Source organism: Xenopus tropicalis, chromosome 3, assembly GCF_000004195.4.
Source record: "Xenopus tropicalis strain Nigerian chromosome 3, UCB_Xtro_10.0, whole genome shotgun sequence".
Classification (NCBI taxonomy): Eukaryota; Metazoa; Chordata; class Amphibia; order Anura; family Pipidae; genus Xenopus; species Xenopus tropicalis.
The window spans coordinates 70,555,152-70,578,762 of NC_030679.2; the positions used below are offsets into that span (position 1 = coordinate 70,555,152).

The following is a 23,611-nucleotide window of genomic DNA, read 5'->3' on the forward strand; positions in this document are numbered from 1 at the left end:
AATTGAAAAACAAACTGAAATCTTTTAGGTTGAGGGAAGAAAACCAAAAAAACTAAAATAATGTGATTGCATAAGTGTGCACACCCTTACTTTGTTGAAGCACCTTTTGATTTTATTACAGCACTCAGTCTTTTTGGGTATGAGTCTATCATCATGGCACATTTTGACTTTGCAAGATTTGCCCACTCTTCTTTGCAGAAACACTCCAAATCAGTCATTTGCAAGGGCATCTCCTGTGCACAGCCCTCTTCAGATCAACCCACAGGTTTTCAATCGGATTCAGGTCTGGGCTCTGGCTGGGCCATTCCAAAACTTTTATCTTCTTCCGGTGAAGCCATTCCTTTTGCTGATTTGGATGTATGTTTAACTTTCTAGCAGAAGCCTGAAGGTTTTGTGCCAATATTGACTGGTATTTGGAACTGTTCATAATTCCCTCTATCTTAACTAAGGCCCCAGTTCCAGCTGAAGAAAAACAGCCCCAAAGCATGATGGTGCCACCACCATGCTTCACTGTGGGTATGGTGTTCTCTTGGTGATGTGCAGTATTGTTTTTGCGCCAGTTTTTTTTTTTTTTTTTTGGAATTATGGCCAAAAAGTTCAACCTTGGTTTCATCAGACCATAACACCTGTTTTTGCAAAATGTAGCCTGGCTTGGATGTTTTTCTTTGTAAGAAAAGGCTTTCGTCTTGCCACTCTACCCCATAGCCCAGACATATGAAGAATACGGGAGATCGTTGTCACATGTACCACACAGCCAGTACTTGCCAGATATTCCTGCAGCTCCTTTAATGTTGCTGTAGGCCTCTTGGTAGCCTCCCTGACCAGTTTTCTTCTCGTCTTTTCATCAATTTTGGAGGTACGTCCAGTTCTTGTTAATGTTATGCACATTCATATTTTCTTCGCTGTGTTCCATGGTATATCTAATGCCTTGGAAATTCTTTTGTACCCTTCTACTGACTGATATCTTTTAACAATGAGTTCCCTCTGATGCTTTGGAAGCTCTCTGTAGACCATGGCTTTTGCTGTGGGATGCGACTAAAAAAATGTCAGGAAAGACCAACTAGAGCAGCTGAACTTTTTTGGGGGGTTAATCAGAGGCACTTTAAATGATGGCAGGTGTATGCTGCTATTTACCATGATTTTGATTGTGATTGCTTAATTCTGAACACAGCTACATCCCCAGTTAGAAGAGGGTGTGCACACTTATGCAACCACATTATTTTAGTTTTTTTGGTTTTCTTCCCTCCCCATAAAAGATTTCAGTTTGTTTTTCAATTGAGTGGTACAGTTTATAGGTCACATTAAAGGTGGAAAAAGTTCTGAAATGATTTATCTTTGTCTCATTTTTGTACAGCACAGGAACCTGACATTTTACCAGGGGTGTGTAGACTTTTAATATCCCCTGTATCTAATTCCCCCATGTTCCTCTATGTGGGGGCTGCCATATTTGTACAGCAGGAGTCCGTTAGAATTAGAAGCTATAACTGACATGTTGGAAGGCACAGTCTTGAAACTCCAAGTAACAATTACTTACAGAAGTAGGCCTATCTGCGAAAAAACGATGTGACCTATAGGTAACTTTTTATGCACATTCATATTTTTTAGAGTACCACTTTAAAGGACATGGCAACCCAAAAAACATTTTTTTGCCTAAAAAATAAATATGGGCCTTGTTATAGAGGCATAGAAAAGAACTGTAAAAAGTGACATGCATATATTTGTGGCCATTTAAAAAATTAAGAATATACTATGTGTTTGATTAAAGGGGATACATACCATACATTTTTACAATGCACTAAACCATGTAAAATAACAAAATAGAAGTGCCTTTATTTTAATATCTTTGGGTGCTTGAAAACTGCTCTACCCAGAACTTTTGCAAGCTAACCTTTCCCCCCTGGCAGCAGCACAAGCAGAGAAGGAGGAACCTGGGAGGGGTTTTCCCCTGCTACTGTTGAGTAGACTGTCAGTCAGTGCTGTGACCACTTCCTGTGGGAGACTGAAGCCACATTTTCATCTTTCATTTTACTCTGAATTCTGATTAGAGAGGTTGTGTATTCAGAAGGTAAAATGCTTTCAAAACATATTTCTTTCTGCATCATTTCACATTTTGAGGGAGGGTGAATATTATAACTGAATATGGACTTTATATAAAATGTCTCCTTTAAGAGCCATGGCACATGTTGCACTTCTCATTTCAGCTTGCTGAAAAGTAACATGAATTGCCTGATGAAAATTAAGGTGGTCACACACGTAGCGATTTTTGATCTTTCGTGCGACCATCGGTCGCAGACATTCAAAATCAAAATCTTTTAACCGTGCCGTTTGGCAAGTCGACCGATATCTGCAGCCTTTTGCGATATCGGTTGCCTCGCCGAGTCACCATAGACGCACCGAATATTGTACAATATCATTGGTGTGTGTATGCCCAGCTATACTTTTAACTGAATGGGAAACACCTAAAGCAGCCTGAAAACCATATCGACCAGATTGAGTAGCCAATGGTGGTGTGTGGAGCTTTTTGGCCAATCAAACAGGTGCATACAAGAGAGCCCACTGTCCAAAGTATTAAATCATATTTGCTACAGAATACAGTTCTACTGTCTAATTATAGTTAAAAAAAAAACCCAAATAAGTAATACATGGAAAATTCACACTTTTTTGCAAGCTTCTAACACTTACAGTGAGTTGCATTTAACACAATAAAGTTTAACAGACTGATAAAGATTTTGCGGTTCGTAAGTTCTAAGTCTTGCTTTGATACGATATTTCCGAGGAGCTTTGCTTTTTATGACTGCTGCTAGTGGAGTTATTGGCCAATCCTGTTGAGCTTTGAGAGCTACAAAAACAACAAAAGAGAGAAAAATGTACAGTGAAAAAGAATATATTGTAAAGTTAAATTAGATTTGGACAGTCATTTATATTAACTGCAACTTTTGCTTTACTGTATCCTATATTTTGCAACAATGGTTTTATATTGTGAAGTTACATTGATTGTGCCAGTAGGTGCAGTAATTTCCAAATTGATAACATTTGATTACCACTTGTTAAATCAGTAGCTTGAGGAAAGACTGTCAGGTCTAAAATAGCAACTGTTAAGATCAAAGCCATTTTGGTCCAATAAAGGCTTTTTAATTTAACACTCCCTGTGGGCGAGTGGTGGATATGTGACATGCATCTATTGATGAGACATGACATAAGTGTGTGCTAACCTCTGATCTGCTGCACTATATCTTTCACCATGGTTTTATTTAAAAAAAAAAAAAAAAAGAAAAAAAAAAAAGCTTTTTGTTAAAGGAGAAGGAAAGGTAAAAATTAAGTAAGCTTTATCAGAAAGGTTTATGTAAATACAGCCATAAGCACTCACAGAAAACTCTGAAAAAAAATCATAAATTTCCTTAGGCCAGAGTCTGCATAGCTCTCTCCTGCCCCCCCCCCCCCTTAGGAATGTACGACCTGAGCTATAACTGCTATAGCTGCAACAGGAAGGGGGATATATACCATACATTTTTACAATGCACTAAACCATGTAAAATAGAAGTGCTTTTATTTTAATACTCTCCAATTTTAGACTCTCCAGTATATTGCTCTGAGCCTCCGGCCCTGACAGACTTCAGTAAAGCAGCCTTTGCTATTTAAAGCGCAGTGAATATGCATAAGGTGGCCGTGGCTTTGCGATGTCCTTCCTGAGTAAAGCCTGTCAGTAAGTGCTGTGACCACTTCCTGTGGGAGACTGAAGCGAAACTCCCACCTTTCATTTCACTCTTGCTTCTGATTAGAGAGGTTGTGTTTGCAACTCTCATATAATGACAGTTTTCGGAGGTAAAATGCTTTCAAAACATCTTTCTTTCTGCATCATTTCACATTTTTAGGGAGGATCAATATTATAACTGAATATGAACGTTATATAAAATGTCTCCTTTAAAATGGCAGCTTCTGTCTTAAGCAAACATAAAAAGCTTCTAGAGCTGTTAACTCAGGTATGTTAATGGTTTCTGCAGAATAAATATAGTGTTCTAGGTGGCACTAAGGTGGCAAATCTATTGGCAGTAAAATGCCTAAATGACTTTCCTTCTCCTTTAAGTTATGTTAGTTGCACTGATACTGATGTTAACCTGCCAATCTCTGCACTACATGGAACTAAACCACTAGCACTTTATACTGTGGGTAAAGGAAAACTATACCCCCAGAATGAATACTTTACTAACAGATAGTTTAATAATGTGTGCGCGCCTTAGCTTGTTTCTGTGCACTGTGAATCCTTTAATTCCAGGAGGTGGCCCTTACGAGAATTCAGGAGTACCGAATAAAGTATATTTTTATGAAAATGGTTTATTTGGATGAAGCAGGGTTTTACGTATGAGCTAGTTTATGCAATATATTTTTATAGAGACCTACATTGTTTGGGGGTATAGTTTACCTTTAAAGGGAACAAATTGTGTGAAAAACAATTTTGTGACAATGAACAGTACTCATGCAAATATAGAAGGAACATGCTTTAAAAAGTAGTTTTGGGCTGATTTATTGAAAATTTCTACAAAAAAACGCCCACTAGTCCTGCCCATCTGTCCCATTTCCTGCTGCCTCCTTTCCCAGGCTGTGCCAGTGGCACTCAGCACACTGCACTGTAGAATAGGAACCGAAAAGCAGCTAGACTGACTTCATAGGGAGCTAAATCCTGTCTTTGCTTGTGTGACTGCAGGACTGTGGTTGGCTATCCCTCTCCTTCTGGCAGGGACTGTTAGAACACGCCCACCCCTTATTTGAAGGGACCATAGCAGATCTATAGGGAGCTCCAATAAATGGGCCATTTTTACAGATAGTAATATTTAGACCAAAATTAAACCAGCACCATATATTATCCATAATTGCCTACAAGATTAGAGTTTTTCTTCGTTTATCCTATATGTCTCCTTTAAGGGTTTAGGATGATACAGATTATGCACATTATGTATTAATGTGAATTTTGTAAATTACTACTCTATTTTCATTCTTCCTTTTCTTTTCTTCCAGGGTAAACAGGTGCACACCAGGATCCTTTAAAAAATATAGATAAGGAAAGCAGAATCTATATACTAAAGAAAGAACAATGAAATATATACAAAGGAGAGAAAGACACAATAGGAAGCACACACAAAGGGAAGGAAGATGTGGGGAGTACTGAAAAGGTGGCAACGGTGAAGGACACATACCTTTTAGGAGAGTAGGGTGGGCATATGCTAAAGGAAAGAGGTGGGAAAATATGGTAGAGTTACAGTAAAAAGTCAAAGTACACTAACGGTACCTGTTGCCTAGTATGCTCGGGACCTGGTGTTTTCCAAATAAGCTTTTCTTCTGTAATATGAATTTTTTTAAGTTAAGTATTTTATTTTAACCTAACTGGATTTTTCTGCATCCAATAAGGATTAAAGGGGTTGTAAACCCAACCAAGATTCTCTTTCTCTTTGGAGGATTTTTGTCATTTGAAGCAGCCGCTGGCTATGGAGATTTGTAGAAAAGTTTTATTGTGCTATATTGTTTTAAAGGAGAAGGATTTTTTTTCTGCCAATAGATTAGCCACATTAATGCATGCTAGGACACTATATTTATTCTGCAGAAAGATTTACCATATCCGAGTAAACAGCCCTAGAAGCTCCCTCCATTTGTTTAAGATAGCAGCTGCCATTATAGCTTGGTCTCTGTAGCTTCCTGCTGCAGCTCTAGCTGTTGAAAGCATAGATCACACATTCTGATGGGAGGGGGTGCAGGAGAAGGGAGAGAGCTGATCAGACTCCATACATGTATACACAATAGAACATACGAAATCCTGTGTTTCTTTTGATATAGGACCCAGTGCAGTGTTTCTGTAAGTGTTTATGGCTGTATTTACAGACCTTTCTGATAAAGCTTTCTTAGTTTTTACATTTCCTTCTCCTTTAAGAATACAATTCTGATGTTGCTGGACTACAGCTCCCAGCGTGCTTCAACCTTCATTATGGGTTACATTATTCTGGGATTTGTAGACCAGCAACAGCTGAATAAAGTTTGGTTGAGCCGTGCTTTGAAGCAGGGTTTACAACCCCTTTAATTATATCTTAGTTAGGATCAATTACAAGCTACTGTTTTATTACAGAAAAAAAGGAAATCATTTTTTAAAATTTAAATTTGATTGAAATGGAGTCTATGGGAGATGGCCTTCCCATAATTATAAACTTTCTGGATGATAGATTCCATACCGGTTCCATATAATTTATGCAAGTATTTTTTGACAGACTTGGAACACTTTGTACATTAGTTGCATACAGTTATAATGTAAAACAGCTGAAGGAATCAAAATGATAACATTATCAAGCTGAAGCTTGAATGATTTTGTTCTATGCAATAACCTTTAATAAATACATACCTAAAATGCCAACATCTTGCCAAAAGTCTGCATTTAGTCTGGCTATTAATAAATCTGACAAAGGGAAAACTTTTGTTTCTTGAAATAACAATAACTTTATGACTGCAGCATAACATTAATGCTATCTTATCTTATGAAACATATTTTGTTGTTTTCATTTCCTTGTCTCATCAAATAACAATATAGACAAATCTGAATTTTTCTAGTCTTTTATACTAAAAGGTCTGTTTATCAGCAAAAATATGGAATATGAAAATGCATTTAAGCTTTTCCATACATAAAATAGATTAAAGGCCACTACAGTAAGTGGAATGATAATTTGATACATTCCTAAACAAACTTAGCCTTACATAGGTGTCCTTTATAATGCTCTGCAGCACAGCGGCAAGCAGGGAGCCGGAGAGCACGAGGACTCAGCGGGTAGCAGGGAGCGGGAGAGCACAGCGGGGAGTGGAGGAACAGGGACTGGGAGTATGCAGCAGGGACGGGTCTGTAGTTTGAGGACGCTTGGGGGGGGGGGGGGAGGCATAGTTTAAGGACTACAGTCCGGCCCCTCAATTGTCTGAGGGACCATGAACTGGCCCCATGTTTAAAAAGTTTGAGGACCCCTGCTCTAATTGTTACTCTAAATGTTAAATGTTGTCTCCTCCAGCTAGATATACTATAGAGCATGGGGTATACTGGAATCGCAGGATGGACATTTGCTATGTGAAAGGATAAAAGGGGGTAGTGAAACTACAACTCACTTGTAGTTTAGCTATGTGCTAAATTAGAAAATAAAGAGGAGAATACTCCCTGCTATCTGTTCTGGTTGGAGCAAAGAAGCTGCTCTTGCTAACTATCTCTGATTAGACTTATTTTCCTAGAAAGTGCTATAACATATATTTATCCTGCACTATCTAATCCTCCTTCCCGGGGTTCTTGCTCCCTGACTTCTCCAGAGATGATGGCTTTCTCTAGGGCCTAAGACTTCTAGGCTGTGTGGATCCCAGGCTTCCTGGAGAACACCCACACAACAAAACTATCAAAAACTAACAATAACGTATAAAATTAGTGCAAAAATAAACTGTTTTCGGACAACCACTTCTGGTAACTAGTGATAAACAAATCTGTCCCTTTTTACTTCACTGATATACTTGTGAAACTGCTGAAAAATTTGTGAATTTTTGTGCCAATTTCCCGAAACGATTCGCCAATGGTGAAATGCAGAATTATGCAGTGAATCCATGCCTGGTGAAAAACATTCGCTCATCACTACTGGTAACCTCCCTTGAGGATTACTGCACAGACGCTAATGGTTACCTTACTGTTAGTTACCTTACTGACGGTCGCTGTTACCAAATTATTTACACCATCTTGAGCATCCATCAGGCACTTGACTAAACTGATTGGGAAGAATGTTTTTTCCATCCTAGGTCCAAACAGTGTAGGGGTCACTCCCCAGATGAACTATTTTTTGAAAGGTTGAACTGAAATATGTTTTTCTGTTTTAACCTTAACCACTATATATTTACTGCTCTATTTTTTAAGTGCATGATTGTAAGTTTGGAGGAGCTGCTGGGTGGAATAATAATGCCTTTCACCCTGGGCTGTGCTGTTACCATATCATTTTATTGACAAGATAGCATTGGGAGTCTCAGGGCAGGTCTTATAACCTGCGGGGCCCAATTGGCACCATTTTGAAGGGGCCCCCTACACAAGGTGTTGCCAGCCTTGGGAAAGTAGATAATAAAGATCAGCATTTCATAACTTTGAACACCTATATGTTGCTGGAATAATATTCCCAGCATCCTTCAAATGCAATCAAGGTCATAGAGAGACTGCTGCATACTTCAGGGAAAAAACACTCTTTGCAGTCTACACTAAGGGCAATTCTGCAGCTTTTTAACTTAGAAAATATTTTTACAGGGTTAAAACATAAGGCCTTCAAAATGCTACTAAGAAAACACCAATTTTTGACTTAGACTGAGATTGATAAAAAAAAGAAAAAGATTTAAGGCATGCAAGTAAGCTATATAATCTTAAACTTTCAAGTGTGCAGGCTAATCAAGCATGCAAATATTTCCTAAAAATAATAGGGAACTGTTGAGAATTACAAAAAAATATATATATATATATATACAGGTCCTTTTCAAAAAATTAGCATATTGTGATAAAGTTCATTATTTTCTGTAATGTACTGATAAACATTAGACTTTCATATATTTTAGATTCATTACACACAACTGAAGTAGTTCAAGCCTTTTCTTGTTTTAATATTGATGATTGTGGCATACAGCTCATGAAAACCCAAAATTCCTATCTCAAAAAATTAGCATATCATGAAAAGGTTCTCTAAACGAGCTATTAACCTAATCATCTGAATCAACAAATTAACTCTAAAAACCTGCAAAAGATTCCTGAGGCTTTTAAAAACTCCCAGCCTGGTTCATTACTCAAAACCGCAATCATGGGTAAGACTGCCGACCTGACTGCTGCCCAGAAGGCCATCATTGACACCCTCAAGCAAGAGGGTAAGACACAGAAAGAAATTTCTGAACAAATAGGCTGTTCCCAGAGTGCTGTATCAAGGCACCTCAGTGGGAAGTCTGTGGGAAGGAAAAAGTGTGGCAGAAAACGCTGCACAACGAGAAGAGGTGACTGGGCCCTGAGGAAGATTGTGGAGAAGGACCGATTCCTGACCTTGGGGGACCTGCGGAAGCAGTGGACTGAGTCTGGAGTAGAAACATCCAGAGCCACCGTGTACAGGCACGTGCAGGAAATGGGCTACAGGTGCTGCATTCCCCAGGTCAAGCCACTTTTGAACCAGAAACAGCGGCAGAAGCGCCTGACCTGGGCTACAGAGAAGCAGCACTGGACTGTTGCTCAGTGGTCCAAAGTATGTCATTCGGAAATCAAGGTGCCAGAGTCTGGAGGAAGACTGGGGAGAGGGAAATGCCAAAATGCCTGAAGTCCAGTGTCAAGTACCCACAGTCAGTGATGGTCTGGGGTGCCATGTCAGCTGCTGGTGTTGGTCCACTGTGTTTTATCAAGGGCAGGGTCAATGCAGCTAGCTATCAGGAGATTTTGGAGCACTTCATGCTTCCATCTGCTGAAAAGCTTTATGGAGATGAAGATTTCATTTTTCAGCATGACCTGGCACCTGCTCACAGTGCCAAAACCACTGGTAAATGGTTTACTGACCATGGTATTACTGTGCTCAATTGGCCTGCCAACTCTCCTGACCTGAACCCCATAGAGAATCTGTGGGATATTGTGAAGAGAAAGTTGAGAGACACAAGACCCAACACTCTGGATGAGCTTAAGGCCGCTATTGAAGCATCCTGGGCCTCCATAACACCTGAGCAGTGCCACAGGCTGATTGCCTCCATGCCACGCCACATTGAAGCAGTCATTTTTGCAAAAGGATTCCCGACCAAGTATTGAGTGCATAACTGAACATAATTATTTGAAGGTTGACTTTTTTTGTATTAAAAACACTTTTCTTTTATTGGGCGAATGAAATATGCTAATTTTTTGAGATAGGAATTTTGGGTTTTCATGAGCTGTATGCCACAATCATCAATATTAAAACAAGAAAAGGCTTGAACTACTTCAGTTGTGTGTAATGAATCTAAAATATATGAAAGTCTAATGTTTATCAGTACATTACAGAAAATAATGAACTTTATCACAATATGCTAATTTTTTGAAAAGGACCTGTATATCATTTATTCAGTATATAAACTGTGATGATGTGAGACCTTTGGTATTAGTTGATGGAAACTGAGAAATTTGAAGTTTTGAACCACTTCTTTATTTCTGTTTACACCAAAGAAACGGTTTCATTCTGCAGATCTGTAAAGAGTCATAAATGAAACCTGACCCATTTATTTTCCTGTGTAATAATTAAACTTGTTGCATTCCACACATATGTTATTAACTATGTAAAAACATGCCTTTTTTTGCCCTATTAAACTTGAATGGCTGCCCCTAATGATGTGTGACAGTTCAGTTATATAAACTATAGTAGTGTCTGAAATAAACATATTTTACCAGTGCAGGGTAACATGCCATTAAAAGAGTTCTGTCAAATCCTAAACTGAAGGTATATAGATACAGTGGAGGAAATAATTATTTGACCCCTCCCTGATTTTGTAAGTTTGTCCAATGACAAAGAAATGAAAAGTCTCAGAACAGTATCATTTCAATGGTAGGTTTATTTTAACAGTGGCAGATAGCACATCAAAAGGAAAATCGAAAAAATAACTTTAAATAAAAGATAGCAACTGATTTGCATTTCATTGAGTGAAATACGTTTTTGAACCCCTACCAACCATTAAGAGTTCTGGCTCCCACAGAGTGGTTAGACACTTCTACTCAATTAGTCAACCTCATTAAAGGAACAGTAACACCAAATAATGAAAGAGCTTTAAAGTAATAAAAATATAATGTACTGTTGCCCTGCTCTGGTAAAACTGGTGTGTTTGCTACAGTAACACTACTATAATTTATATAATAAGCTGCTGTGTAGCCACGGGGGCAGCCATTTAAGATGTAAAAAAGGAGAAAAGGCACAGGTTACATAGCAGATAACAGATAAGTTCTGTAGAATACAATAGTGCTTTATCTGTTATCTGCTATGTGCCTGTGCCTTTTCTCCTTTGAATGGCTGCCTCCATGGCTACATAGCAGCTTATTTATATAAATTAAAGTAGACTTTCTGAAGTAAACGCACAACTTTTACCAGTGCAGGGCAGCAGCACATTATATTTTAGTTACTTTTATACACTTTCATTTTTTGGTGTTACTGTTCCTTTAAGGACACGTGTCTTAACTAGTCACCTGTATAAAAGACACCTGTCCACAGAATCAATCAATCAAGCAGACTCCAAACTCTCCAACATGGGAAAGACCAAAGAGCTGTCCAAGGATGTCAGAGACAAAATTGTAGATCTGCACAAGGCTGGAATGGGCTACAAAACCATTAGCAAGAAGCTGGGAGAGAAGGTGACAACTGTTGGTGCGATTGTTCGAAAATGGAAGGAGCACAAAATGACCATCAATCGACCTCGCTCTGGGGCTCCACGCAAGATCTCACCTCGTGGGGTGTCAATGATTCTGAGAAAGGTGAAAAAGCATCCTAGAACTACACGGGAGGAGTTAGTTAATGACCTCAAATTAGCAGGGACCACAGTCACCAAGAAAACCATTGGAAACACATTACACCGCAATGGATTAAAATCCTGCAGGGCTCGCAAGGTCCCCCTGCTCAAGAAGGCACATGTGCAGGCCCGTCTGAAGTTTGCCAATGAACACCTGAATGATTCTGTGAGTGACTGGGAGAAGGTGCTGTGGTTTGATGAGACCAAAATAGAGCTCTTTGGCATTAACTCAACTCGCTGTGTTTGGAGGAAGAAAAATGCTGCCTATGACCCCCAAAACACCGTCCCCAACGTCAAGCATGGGGGTGGAAACATTTTGCTTTGGGGGTGTTTTTCTGCTAAGGGCACAGGACAACTTATTCGCATTAACGGGAAAATGGACGGAGCCATGTATCGTGAAATCCTGAACGACAACCTCCTTCCCTCTGCCAGGAAACTGAAAATGGGTCGTGGATGGGTGTTCCAGCACGACAATGACCCAAAACATACAGCAAAGGCAACAAAGGAGTGGCTCAAGAAGAAGCACATTAAGGTCATGGAGTGGCCTAGTCAGTCTCCGGACCTTAATCCAATAGAAAACCTATGGAGGGAGCTCAAGCTCAGAGTTGCACAGAGACAGCCTCGAAACCTTAGGGATTTAGAGATGATCTGCAAAGAGGAGTGGACCAACATTCCTCCTAAAATGTGCGCAAACTTGGTCATCAATTACAAGAAACGTTTGACCTCTGTGCTTGCAAACAAGGGTTTTTCCACTAAGTATTAAGTCTTTTTTTGTTAGAGGGTTCAAAAACTTATTTCACTCAATGAAATGCAAATCAGTTGCTATCTTTTATTTAAAGTTATTTTTTCAATTTTCCTTTTGATGTGCTATCTGCCACTGTTAAAATAAACCTACCATTGAAATGATACTGTTCTGAGACTTTTCATTTCTTTGTCATTGGACAAACTTACAAAATCAGTGAGGGGTCAAATAATTATTTCATCCACTGTATATAAACACTAAACACAGCATTCACATGTAAATAATGGTACATTGGCTCCTAAATACATTATATAGTGAAAGAAAGAAGGTAATGGCACCTAAAATATATTACAGTGAGTTTAAAGACATTTATTATACCCCAAACCCTTACCCTTTCAAAAAGCAGGTTTCCTAAAGGCTGGAGTGAATTTCAGCAATGTAGAGTTAAGAATGATTTCAGAAATGCCTAATTGTAGGTATAATCCAAACAGGAGAAACCTTGTTTGCCATTATGCAACTTGAGTCCTGTTGACAGTTCTTTGAGTAGGAGAAACACTAGGTTATCTGAAAGCAGTTCTAATGTGTAGTGCTGGCTCCTTCCGAAAGCTCAGACTCAGGCACAATGCACAACAATATTACAGCTAAAAAAAATACATATTAAACTCATGTTGGACAAGGTTGACAAAGGAGAAAATTCAAAAGAAAATAAATCATTTTAAGGTAAACAAAGTCCATGACTGTGTGGTATTCACACCACTGCACTATAAGAAATTCATTGGTTTCCAGACCACCTAATAAATTACACCTATAACTAATAATTTAATAAGATAAAAATAATGTAACAGTAACATCCAAACAGCATTAGAAGTATCTCCCTAAGGCAACACTTTCTTATTTGCACCTGTTCCTGTCAAGACATTCTGGCGTATGTCACTTCTGTTTCATCCCCTTGTGGAAACCCCCCTCCCAGCACTGATTAGAGAAGAGAGCCAGGAGATCCAAAGAACTGAACTTGTCAGATTAGCTGGAAAAGCTGCCAAAATGGTTTCTATTCACAGCAGGCAAAAACAAAAGTGACTTTTGCACCCTGTCCTGCTGTATATATTTCAAATTAACCATTTGTTTAACATTATACTCTTCTTTTCACATAATTTCAGTCCAATATTGTTACTGTAAAACCCATGCATTTCTTTGTTGTCAGTGGACATTCTATTATCATGCAATCTATTATCATCAGTGCAGGTGGCATATTATTAATGCAGGAGGGATACCCAACTACATACTGCTGAGTGCAAAAATCAGCTTTAGGATTGCAGATTTAACAAAGATTTTAGAGTTTCAGTAATACAAATACAGTAATAGTAATACAGTATAAATGGTATGGGCTTTTGAGTATTTTTACAACAGTTAACTAGCTAATATAGTTTTTAAAAGTGAACAAATCCAAATAGAGCATCAAGTCCTGGTGTGACATGATTGACACAAAGCCTATCTCTATCAGAGCTCAGGGCAAGCTGCAAAGGGGAAAAGGGCAGGTTTGCCCTTGATAGCCTGCTAAGCATATTGAAGGTACAGGTCTGGAATGGAGTACAATGTTCTGCAGCAATGGAATCATGACGGTGGGTGCAGGGAAGCTTGCAGACATGCCTTTTCCTGCAGTCGAACAGGCACGTAAGTCAGATTTGCAAGGACAGAATCAACTGCATTAGGTCCAGAGTGCAGGTATGCCCTCCTGAATTTCAATAAATGGTGCAATTGTAAGTGGTATTAACAAATGACCTGGTGTGGCTAATGTCACACTACATGTTTTCCCACACGTTGGTGACTTACTACTTGTCAGTGGACACTGACCATGGGGTAAATAGGAGAGGATTGGTGTGCCAACCTGTGACTTACTGCACATACATTCAGGCACAACAAATAGACATAAAAGGGGACATTTTTACAAAGCACTTTTTTTGTTTTTGCTTACAGCGAGTCAATGATGGTAAGATATACTTTTAGGGCCATGGCAGACAGGGAGATTAGTCGCTGCGTGACAAATCTCTCTTGTCCCTGAAAAGCTATCCCACCAGTTAGAATGTAAATCGTCGGTGGGATGGCACCCGCAGCGCCTAAATTTCCTCTCAAGGCAACTTCGTGATTTCGGCAGATTGCCGCCCCGCGTATGCCATTCCACTGGTGATTTACATTCTAGCCGGTGGGATGGCATTTCGGGGAGATTAGTCGACCGCGACAAGAGAGATTTGTCGCGGGCGACTAATCTCCCAGTCTGTCACGGCCCTTAAGTGTTGAATTTTATATACAGCTGTTGAAGGACCGGCAACACCAGGTGCGAAATGAAGGTGTCTTTTTATACATTGAGACATGTTCTGCTGTTCAGTTTATATAAAAAAAAAAAGCTTCTGTGCAGCAATGGGAGAAGGCATTCATGTTGAAGAATATGGCAAAAAAAGAATTGTTTACATAAAAGATAGATAAGCTGTGCTAAATACTACTGGTTTAGTTCTTTTATATGACAAGAAACAGGGATCAAAAGTCAATTATCATTAGTTGGGAGTACATTTTCTGGGTACCCAATGTTAATATATTTTATTATTGTCAATATTTTTAGCTAGTTCTAAATTAATTTTACTTACAAGCACAACAGGCACCACCATCTCAGCAGTTTGTAATAAACTTATAGCAGTTTTTATTAGCTGAAGTTTTGTACTTTGTACTTATGTACTTGCATACACTCAGAAATATTTGTGAAACATGAAACAAATCGCATGGTTGCTATACGTTACTGATAGAGATTTGAAAGCTATAATATATCAGGAAAGGTAAGAAAGAAAACAAGGGGGTAACGTGTACTATAACAAGTAATGTATGTACAGGCAATGGAGTTACAATAAATGGTCAAAAGCATAGTTTAAGGATTAAGACTGCACCAGATCCAAGGAATTCATGGGAAAAGATCTTTGTTAGCAAATCTGGAATACGGTATGGAAATAGAGACTGAATACAACATTCTTTGGAGATTAAACAGGGTTAATGAATAGGTTGTATGTGCCATTTATAACAGTGTGTATTGGGAATATATACAGTTATTTACAGAAAGATTTACTTTCCTTTCTGGCCTTAATGTCTAATCCTAGTTCTATTGCACACACAGATTTTAGGCAATAGTATACCCCTTTTAGAGCACATCATTGTCTGACCCATCTTACCTACTAGTTAGGAACACCAAGGGACATATTCTATAGTTTGTAATTTGAAAGTATTTAAACAAGATATATTTAATACACATTAAAAATAGTTTAACAATTATTTCAAGAATGCTTACCTAATGGAGGGTGTAATGAGCTACAGATTTCTTGTGATGCAATATTATCCAAGCTTTGATGAACAGAAACTAAAAGCCTTAACATAAGACAAAAAAAGGTCACTTACAAATTTGTTCAACATTTAATAAAGAGAAAAATAATTACATGCATTATAAATAATTTCTAACAGGACATTACAATTCTTAGCAGAAAATCAGTTAATTACATTTTTCCTTACAGTACCCAATATTGTAGGATTTCAAATTACGTAATATGAGCTTCATGATGGGACTCCTTCAAGCCCCATTATCCTCCACCAAATAACAAGGGTTAGAGCCTGTTAGGAGTGATAGTCCAGTAGCATATGGAGATATTCCTTTTAAGAAACACTACTCTAACAATAAACTAGCAGATGTAAAATAAAGAAAGCCATATATACAGTAACTGTAAAGGGACTGCCAGTGTAACTGAACAAAAGTATTGCTATTAAAACCTCACTAGGAACCACTGAGTGTGTTGTTCAGCTCCATGGAATAAAAAAGTGCCTTTGATTAAAAAGATCAGTGGGTTCTCTGTTGTATCCCAGCAAGGGACATATTTGTATCACTGTGTTTCAGCACAGATGGATCACAGTTCGTGCAGCAGTTACTTTAGGCAAGTGTGGTGGGATAGAAGTAGAATTTAAAATGCAGTTTTAAAATTTAAAAATGTATTGAAAATAAACTGCCTCACCTTAAGTAAAATAATTAAAAAAAAAATAACATTTCAACAAGTTAGATTTTATTTGATTGCTTAGGGTTAACTTACCCTTGTGACCAATAATCAAAGGCTAACAGTCAGTTTTTTATTCTTTTTCTGGGGTCAGCGACTTCCGACAACACAACAGCAATTTCAGCTGCATGCCAGAAAAGTCAGATTCGAAATTAAAAATAATGAACAATTGCATAGTTAAAAGGTTTGTAAACATGAACTTGCCCTTTAATCTTTTATCAGATATGTGAGGGGCAGCATTTCCTAACAAAATGCCTGATGAACAGGTGCAGGGTACTTGGCTGGGGAACTCTGCCAATTTTTGGCTTGGAATTGGGGTGGACAAAGTTGTAGTAAAGCAATTAGGGCATCCACCTCCAGGGCATGATAAGAACTACCTGAAAAATAGACGGCAGCATGCTGGTTTTTCAGTCAAGTATGCCAGGCTACTGTGCTATTTCTACAAAAAAAATGCACTAATCCAGGATACACAAGTTAGTGTTTTGTTTGTCTGGTAGTTCCTAAAAAAACTGCCGCTTGCACTGAGGTAACATTTGCCTCACTCAAGAAAATAAGAAAAGGGACAAAGGCAAACAATTCCACTCCACATCAAGTGCTCCTTGTAGCAGCTACAACACAGACAATACTAATAATTGTCTCTACATTTGTTTTAGCAGACATTCTCAATATTATCTATGGCACGGTATTTTCTGGCATTTTGTAGCCGTGACCAGTAGCTGCCTACAAGAAGCTCCATGTGTCATAGCCCCAAAACAATGCTAACTCGCTGATACAGGCATATCAGATTTACCGATATTGTATTAAACTAATTAAGAAGCTCAGTGTACACTGCTTAATTGGAACTGTAAGAATGCAGCTAACCTTTCCTCGAGTTTCCAGTGAGTAAATCACAAATACATAGGCAGTTACTCATATTAGTCATATTGATTTGATCACAAATTAGCAATATGCATCAGTTATTTAAAAAAAATTGCCACTCTGTAGGTGTCTCAGTCACAAAAAAATTAAAGGGGTGGTTCACCCTTACATTAACTTTTAGTGTGTTATAGAATTCCCTATTCCTAGCAATTAGGCACTAGGATTTCATTATTTTTTTTTTTTTTTAATTATTTGCCTTTCTCTTCTGTCACTTTCCAGCTTTCAAATGGGGTCACTGACCCCGGCATTAAAAAACTATTGCTCTGTAGGGCTGCATTTTTATTATTATTGTTACTTTTTATTACTTATCTTTCTGTGCAGGCCCTCTACTATTCATATTCCCATCTCTTGTTTAAACCACTGACTGGTTACTAGGATAAAAAAAGACCCTAGCAACCAGATAGCTGCTAAACTACCAATTGGAGAGCTGCTGAACAAAAAGCTAAATAACTGAACCATAAAAAAACAGGAACAATCTTAATGTATAGCACACTTTGCTTTGGCAATAAGGAATAGTGGTTTCAAGATATAGTTCACAGATAGGGATGAACTGGCAGGAAAGCTGCTAAAAATTTGGCATCCTAAAAAATTAAAAACGGTGTCTTCAGCTAAAACTGCTTTACATTCACCTCTCATTGTTAGGACCGATCAATGTACAAAATTCTAACCTTTGAAGATCTTGGACATCACTGTTGTTTTCTGGCAAAACAGTAATGCCTCGTCCAAAGCATGTACCTCCATGAAGATGAAACTCCAAGTATGGATTCTTTGCTTCATTTTCTTTGCCTGGCGTATGTAGCTTGGCATGCACATTATGAATTAAAAGATAGCTGCCGATCTACAAGAAAATATATTTTCAAATAAAATATTTTGTAGCTTTTCAGAAATTAGAACTCATGTGATCCCATTATTGAACTACCTATGGACCACAAAATGCTCAGTAATAATTATAAAGATCACTCAGTCATATAACAATATTAACAAAGCATACACCAAATCCAGTATAGTTTTAAATTCAGCCTACTTATAGCTTTTTTTTTTTTTTTTTTTTTTTTAAATTACAGGTATGGGACCTGTTATCCAGAATGCTTGGGACCTGGGATTTTCCGGATAAGGGATCTTTCGTAATTTGGATCTCCATAACTTAAGTGTGCTAAAATCATTTAAATATTGAATCAACCCAATAGGATTGTTTTTCCTCCAATAAGGATCAATTATATCTTGGTTAATATCAAGAACAAGGTACTGTTTTATTATTACAGAGAAAACGGAAATCATTTTTAAAAATTAGAATTATTTGCTTATAATGGAGTCTATGAGAGACAGCCTTTCTGGATAACGGATCCCATACCTGTATTTCACTTTTTGCTCAGCAAGTTTCCAGTTTGGAATTTCAGGACCTTACCTAGGAACACTGACTTCTACATGAACTGACAAGCTTTTAGATGAACTTTTACATTTGAGTTTTTTTTGCACTTTGAGGTTTGGAAACCCTAATTCAGATTCAGGAGATTTAGCACAAAAACATTGGAATCTTGGAAAAAAATGTGAGCTTTGATAAAATGGCCCCTTTTTGTGAGTTTGTGTGACACTAATCTGGGGCAGGAGGAAGTGAATACAACAGACATAGTTTATATATCTGCTGTTGTCTGTGGCGATTGGATCCCAGGGGGCATGTGTTTGCCACAGACAAGCTTTTTTTTTTTTTATAACGTAGAGGTGGGCCTCTACGTTATAAAAAAAAATCTTGTCTGTGGCAATTGTGGCCTCTGGGGTGATGGCGACCCAGCAGCTCACAATCCCTGTCTGCTTGCCGTCCAGGGGCTTTAAAAGCGGTTCCTTCTCTTGAAAGCGCTAATCTACATCCTGTGGCAATTAAAGGGTTAAACTGAATATGCAGACAAGCAACAGCTTCCTTGCATCAATGCAACATCCATTAACAGTGCTATGTCATGAAAATGAAATATAGAATATATGTTTGTTATCTGGCGGACCGGTAAAACAGATAAACACTCAGCAGCTGATGGATGAAGTAACTAGCAGTAACACTTTATGATAAGGATTTATAGAGTTATAGTCATTTATATTTCTAGGCAGTTTTCAACTTTAGCAAAAGGTTTGTTGATTTGTTGCTTCATGTTTTCCATTTATTTTTGTAAACCTACAAAAAATAGTGTTTTCTAAATAAAAATGTAATACAGGTATTGGATCCCTTATCCAGAAAGCTCCAAATTAAGGGAAGGCTATTTCCCATAGAGTCTATTATAAGCAAATTATTCAAATTTTTTTAAAATTATTTCCTTTTTCTCTGTAATAATAAAACAGTGCTTTCTAATTGATCCTAACTAAGGTAGAATAATCCTTATTGGAGGCAAAACAATCCTATTGGGTTTAATTAATTTTTAAATGATTTTAAGTAGACTTAAAGGAGAAAGAAAGGTAAAAACTAAGTAAGCTTTATCAGAAAGGACTAAGTAAATACAGCCATAAGCACTCACAGAAACGCAGCACTGACTTCTCTGAAAAAAGTTTTCTTGTGTCTGTAATTTCTGTGCCGCGGACACGCAGCTTTCTGCTCTCTCCTGCTCCCCTCTCCCTCAAGAATGCTAAGAACTCACTCCCCAACCTTAGGAATGTAGATCTGAGCCATTCAGCAGGAAGCTGACTCTCACAGTCTTAACTAACTGAGCATGTTCACTTGGTCTGGGTGTCTGCGGAGGAGTGAGACATTATGGGAACTTTCTTTACAAAGCTCAGCGTTTTTTTTTCCTGTTTGGCTTCAGATCTTCTGAACAGGTGAAATATGGGGAGACTTAAGGGCACTATTGAGACAACTGAAGGTATGCCTGCAGCTTGAGATTAACTCTTTACTAGCCTTTCCTTCTCCTTTAAGGAAAATAATGGAAAGACCCCATTTCCAGATAACCCCAGGTCCCAAGCATTCTGGATAACATATTAAAGGTATGGGACCCATTATGCAGAATGCTTGGGACCTGGGGTTTTCTGGATAAGGGATCTTTCTGTAATTTGGATCTACATACCTGAAGTCTACTAAAAGATTTTTTTAAACATTAAATAAATCAAATAGGCTTGTTTTGCCTCCAATAAGGATTCATTGTATCTTAGTTGGAATCAAGTACAAGGTACTGTTTTATTCTTACAGATAAAAAGGAAATCATTTTTAAAAATCAGAATTATTTGCTTATAATGGAGTCAATGGGAGATGGCCTTCCCGTAATTTGGAACCTTGTGGATAATGGGTTCCCGGATAACGGATCCCATACCTTTTCAGCTTGAAAAAGGAACTCAAATGTTATGAAAGCTTGCTATGGTTATCTTAGTTAGCCAATAAAGGTATCACCTTTATACCACTTTTGTTATTTTTTATTTCAAAAGGGTTACCCTGTAAACATATATTTATTTTGTAACCCTGTATATTTTGCACTGAAGAAATCTTTCACAACGGATTCGGCCAAATACAAAAATAGTGAATTCAGTGCATCCCTATCATTAAGTGCCTTTGTGACCTTTGCTATTCAGGAAACTCACTTACAAATATGAGGACTGTGAAAACTCCATTAGAAAAAAAAGGCATTACTTTTTTGCATTTTTCTTAAACATTAACAAATGTGTACACTAACGTTTTTATAGGTTGATGATAAACCATCCCCTTTGTGTTTAAATCCCCTTTCCATCTAGAAATTTAAAATTTGCTGGCTTGCCTGTGCCAATCTACTCTTGTGATTATTTGGTCATTCTACACATTTGTGAATACATATGGCATCTTTGCAGTTCTAACTTTCCCAACTGGCCTTTGGGTCTAAGCTTTAGGAATAAGGCTCTCTGAACATGAATGTATAAGTAGCATTTCTTTTTAATGATGACCATAGCAACAAAGGTTTTTATGATACATTAATTAAAACTATATTTTTGGGGGTAAAAACTTCCCTTGTAAGTACAGAAGGCTAATATTCTTTTTGGTATGCCAATGGCCAGTGGCCAATTCACTGTACCTATTGTCTCTATTTATATATTTATGTACTGCCAAAGCTCTAAAACATATTAGTAAAGAATGATAATCATGAAAATACTATTATATTGCATTAGTCCATAAGGTCTAACCATGCCACAAGGGGGCAGTATTGCCTAAGTTGTTCTCAGCAAGCAACCAAATACTGGCAATATTTCTTTTGCAATAAATGTTGAACAGTTTTTCTTAAAGTTCCTACAATGTATATGATTACATTTTATAAAGAACTTATATTCAGATATTACACGATGTAAACATTTTTTTCCTTCTTTAATACAGATCTTTCTAAAATTCAAATAATTTCTATAATTTAGATTTAAAATGTAAACAGAGAATTATGCATGAGATACATTTATTATGTCAGGTCTTAAACAGAGGAAAAACAACTATTTGCTGTATTATTATTGTCTTGGTTTCATTACAATAAAGTAAAAGTGCAGAGGCAAAAAACCTATTCATATTTGAACCATGTTCAATTCACGTAAATAAAAGGGCAACCATTTTGGAGTTATTACCTTGAATGTTGCAAGTAAAACTCAACCCCTGTGTAAAATGTACAATAAAGGAGTAGAATTGTTAATGAATCAGATAAGAGTGAGTGTAAGACTGACCAAGCTGGGGATGACTGACGTAGTTGGCCAGCTTGAATATTCTGCAATATAAGGACAAAATATGTTTTGCTTAATGGGCAGAGTGATTTTTAGTAGCTCAATTCACAGAATGTCCTAAATATATTATACTGTATATATTGTTAATGAGTAAGTGCAGAGGACCTCATGTCTTTGTCTGTACATACAGTCACCTTATATAATTTATAAGTTGCACATGCTGTGCAGTTTACTGGGTATCTTTCTAATATATAGTGGATAATGCACCCCTAAGGATATTATAAATCACCAGTTATTGCCATGACCCTATAAGGCATAAGGCTAAATGCTTTAATACAGGTCTTGAAACTCAGATCATTGGAACAAGTTTCAAAGAGTCACATGAATCCCAGAACTGCACTATCCCACCAATGATAAGCCAGCATAGCATTGGCCCATTGTGACCTGCACCCAACCAAGCCTTACATAGATGCCTAGGATTTAGCGGCTAGCCTAACCCAATGCCTGATCATGAGTAGTTAAGCAGATGTTTTTTTACCTTAAGGGATTTTGCAGATTCAACATGATTATCATAAACAAGAACATCTATAGTCAGGCTCTGCAGCTGATGGATACGTTTTTGGTCTCCTTCAAGGGCATCTTCTTCAACAAAGACATTCCAGGAAGAGGCACTATTTTTGGTACCATCCCATACCTACAGAAATAAATTAAACCTGTTTTATTTGAATTTATGATAGATGCATTTAAATACAGTATCACCAATACAGTAAACCCAAAATATAGTAAATCCCTCTCATCTTCTTCAAAGAGTTTTCAGGGATTACCACAGAGCAATCTTCTTCCTGCTTTGTGCCAGGTTCAAATGCACAGCAGAGGGAAAAGCCAAACTTTAAGCAAAAAGATGGCCCTTTCACTCTATTGTGTGTGTGACAGTCAGGGACCATTGAAGAAGGAAAAAGTGAAAAAAGAGGATTACTCCATGATGCTCCCTAGCTTGTACCCAGGGCCAGTTCAGTTTTTTGCTAACAACGGAACTGGCCTGCATATTAGGTTAGTGATTATAATCTCTGTGGAGATGCCTAACATTTGGCACCTCCAAATAATTTATTCTTTTTCTTCTCCATTAAAGGTGACATGTTACAAACATGTATTTGCCACTGAATTAAAAATCATTTAAAAAGAATGAATGTGCCTTTAAAGGAAAACTAAACCCTAATAATTAAAAAGGCTAAAAATGCCATATTTTATATACTGAACTTACTGCACCAGCATAAAGTTTCAGCATCTCAGTAGTAGTAATGATCTAAGTCTTTAGCAATATCAAGAGTAGTAAAAACCTACTGAAAAAGGATTGGTGGCCTTGCTAGGTGAAATATTCCTACATTATCTAAGTCACACTGGGACAAATTCCTATAAAATGTATATTCTTATAGGTCAAACCTCTGTCTGATTGATTAGATTTTGGATTATATCAGATTGATGTAGCAGGGAAGAGTTCTCCTTGGCATAGGTTTTTTATTTCAAGGTGCCATATTTTGGACACCAATAGATGTTATTCCCTCATAAAGGTAAGATGGGAATGCAGTTGGAGTTTATTTAAACCATCCATTTTATTTTCATACTACATGTGGTACTGTTCTTATCACCTCTGAATGAAATGCTTGTAGAACACATGCTTGGCTGCCCATTGATACTTTTACAAAGGCTT

At 37.6% G+C, this 23,611-nt stretch overlaps 1 protein-coding gene across 2 annotated transcripts in view; it reads right to left on the reverse strand.

Annotated features, from left to right (window-relative positions):
• pot1 (protection of telomeres 1) overlaps nt 1-23,611 on the reverse strand; it is a 44,151-nt gene that overhangs the window by 7,418 nt on the left and 13,122 nt on the right. For both annotated transcript variants that reach the window (XM_012958777.3, NM_213711.2), the window contains 4 exon segments: nt 22,442-22,597; nt 17,934-18,103; nt 15,597-15,673; nt 2,683-2,839 (listed from right to left, as the gene is read on the reverse strand). In XM_012958777.3, the coding sequence (XP_012814231.1) occupies nt 2,683-2,839; nt 15,597-15,673; nt 17,934-18,103; nt 22,442-22,597 (560 nt within the window).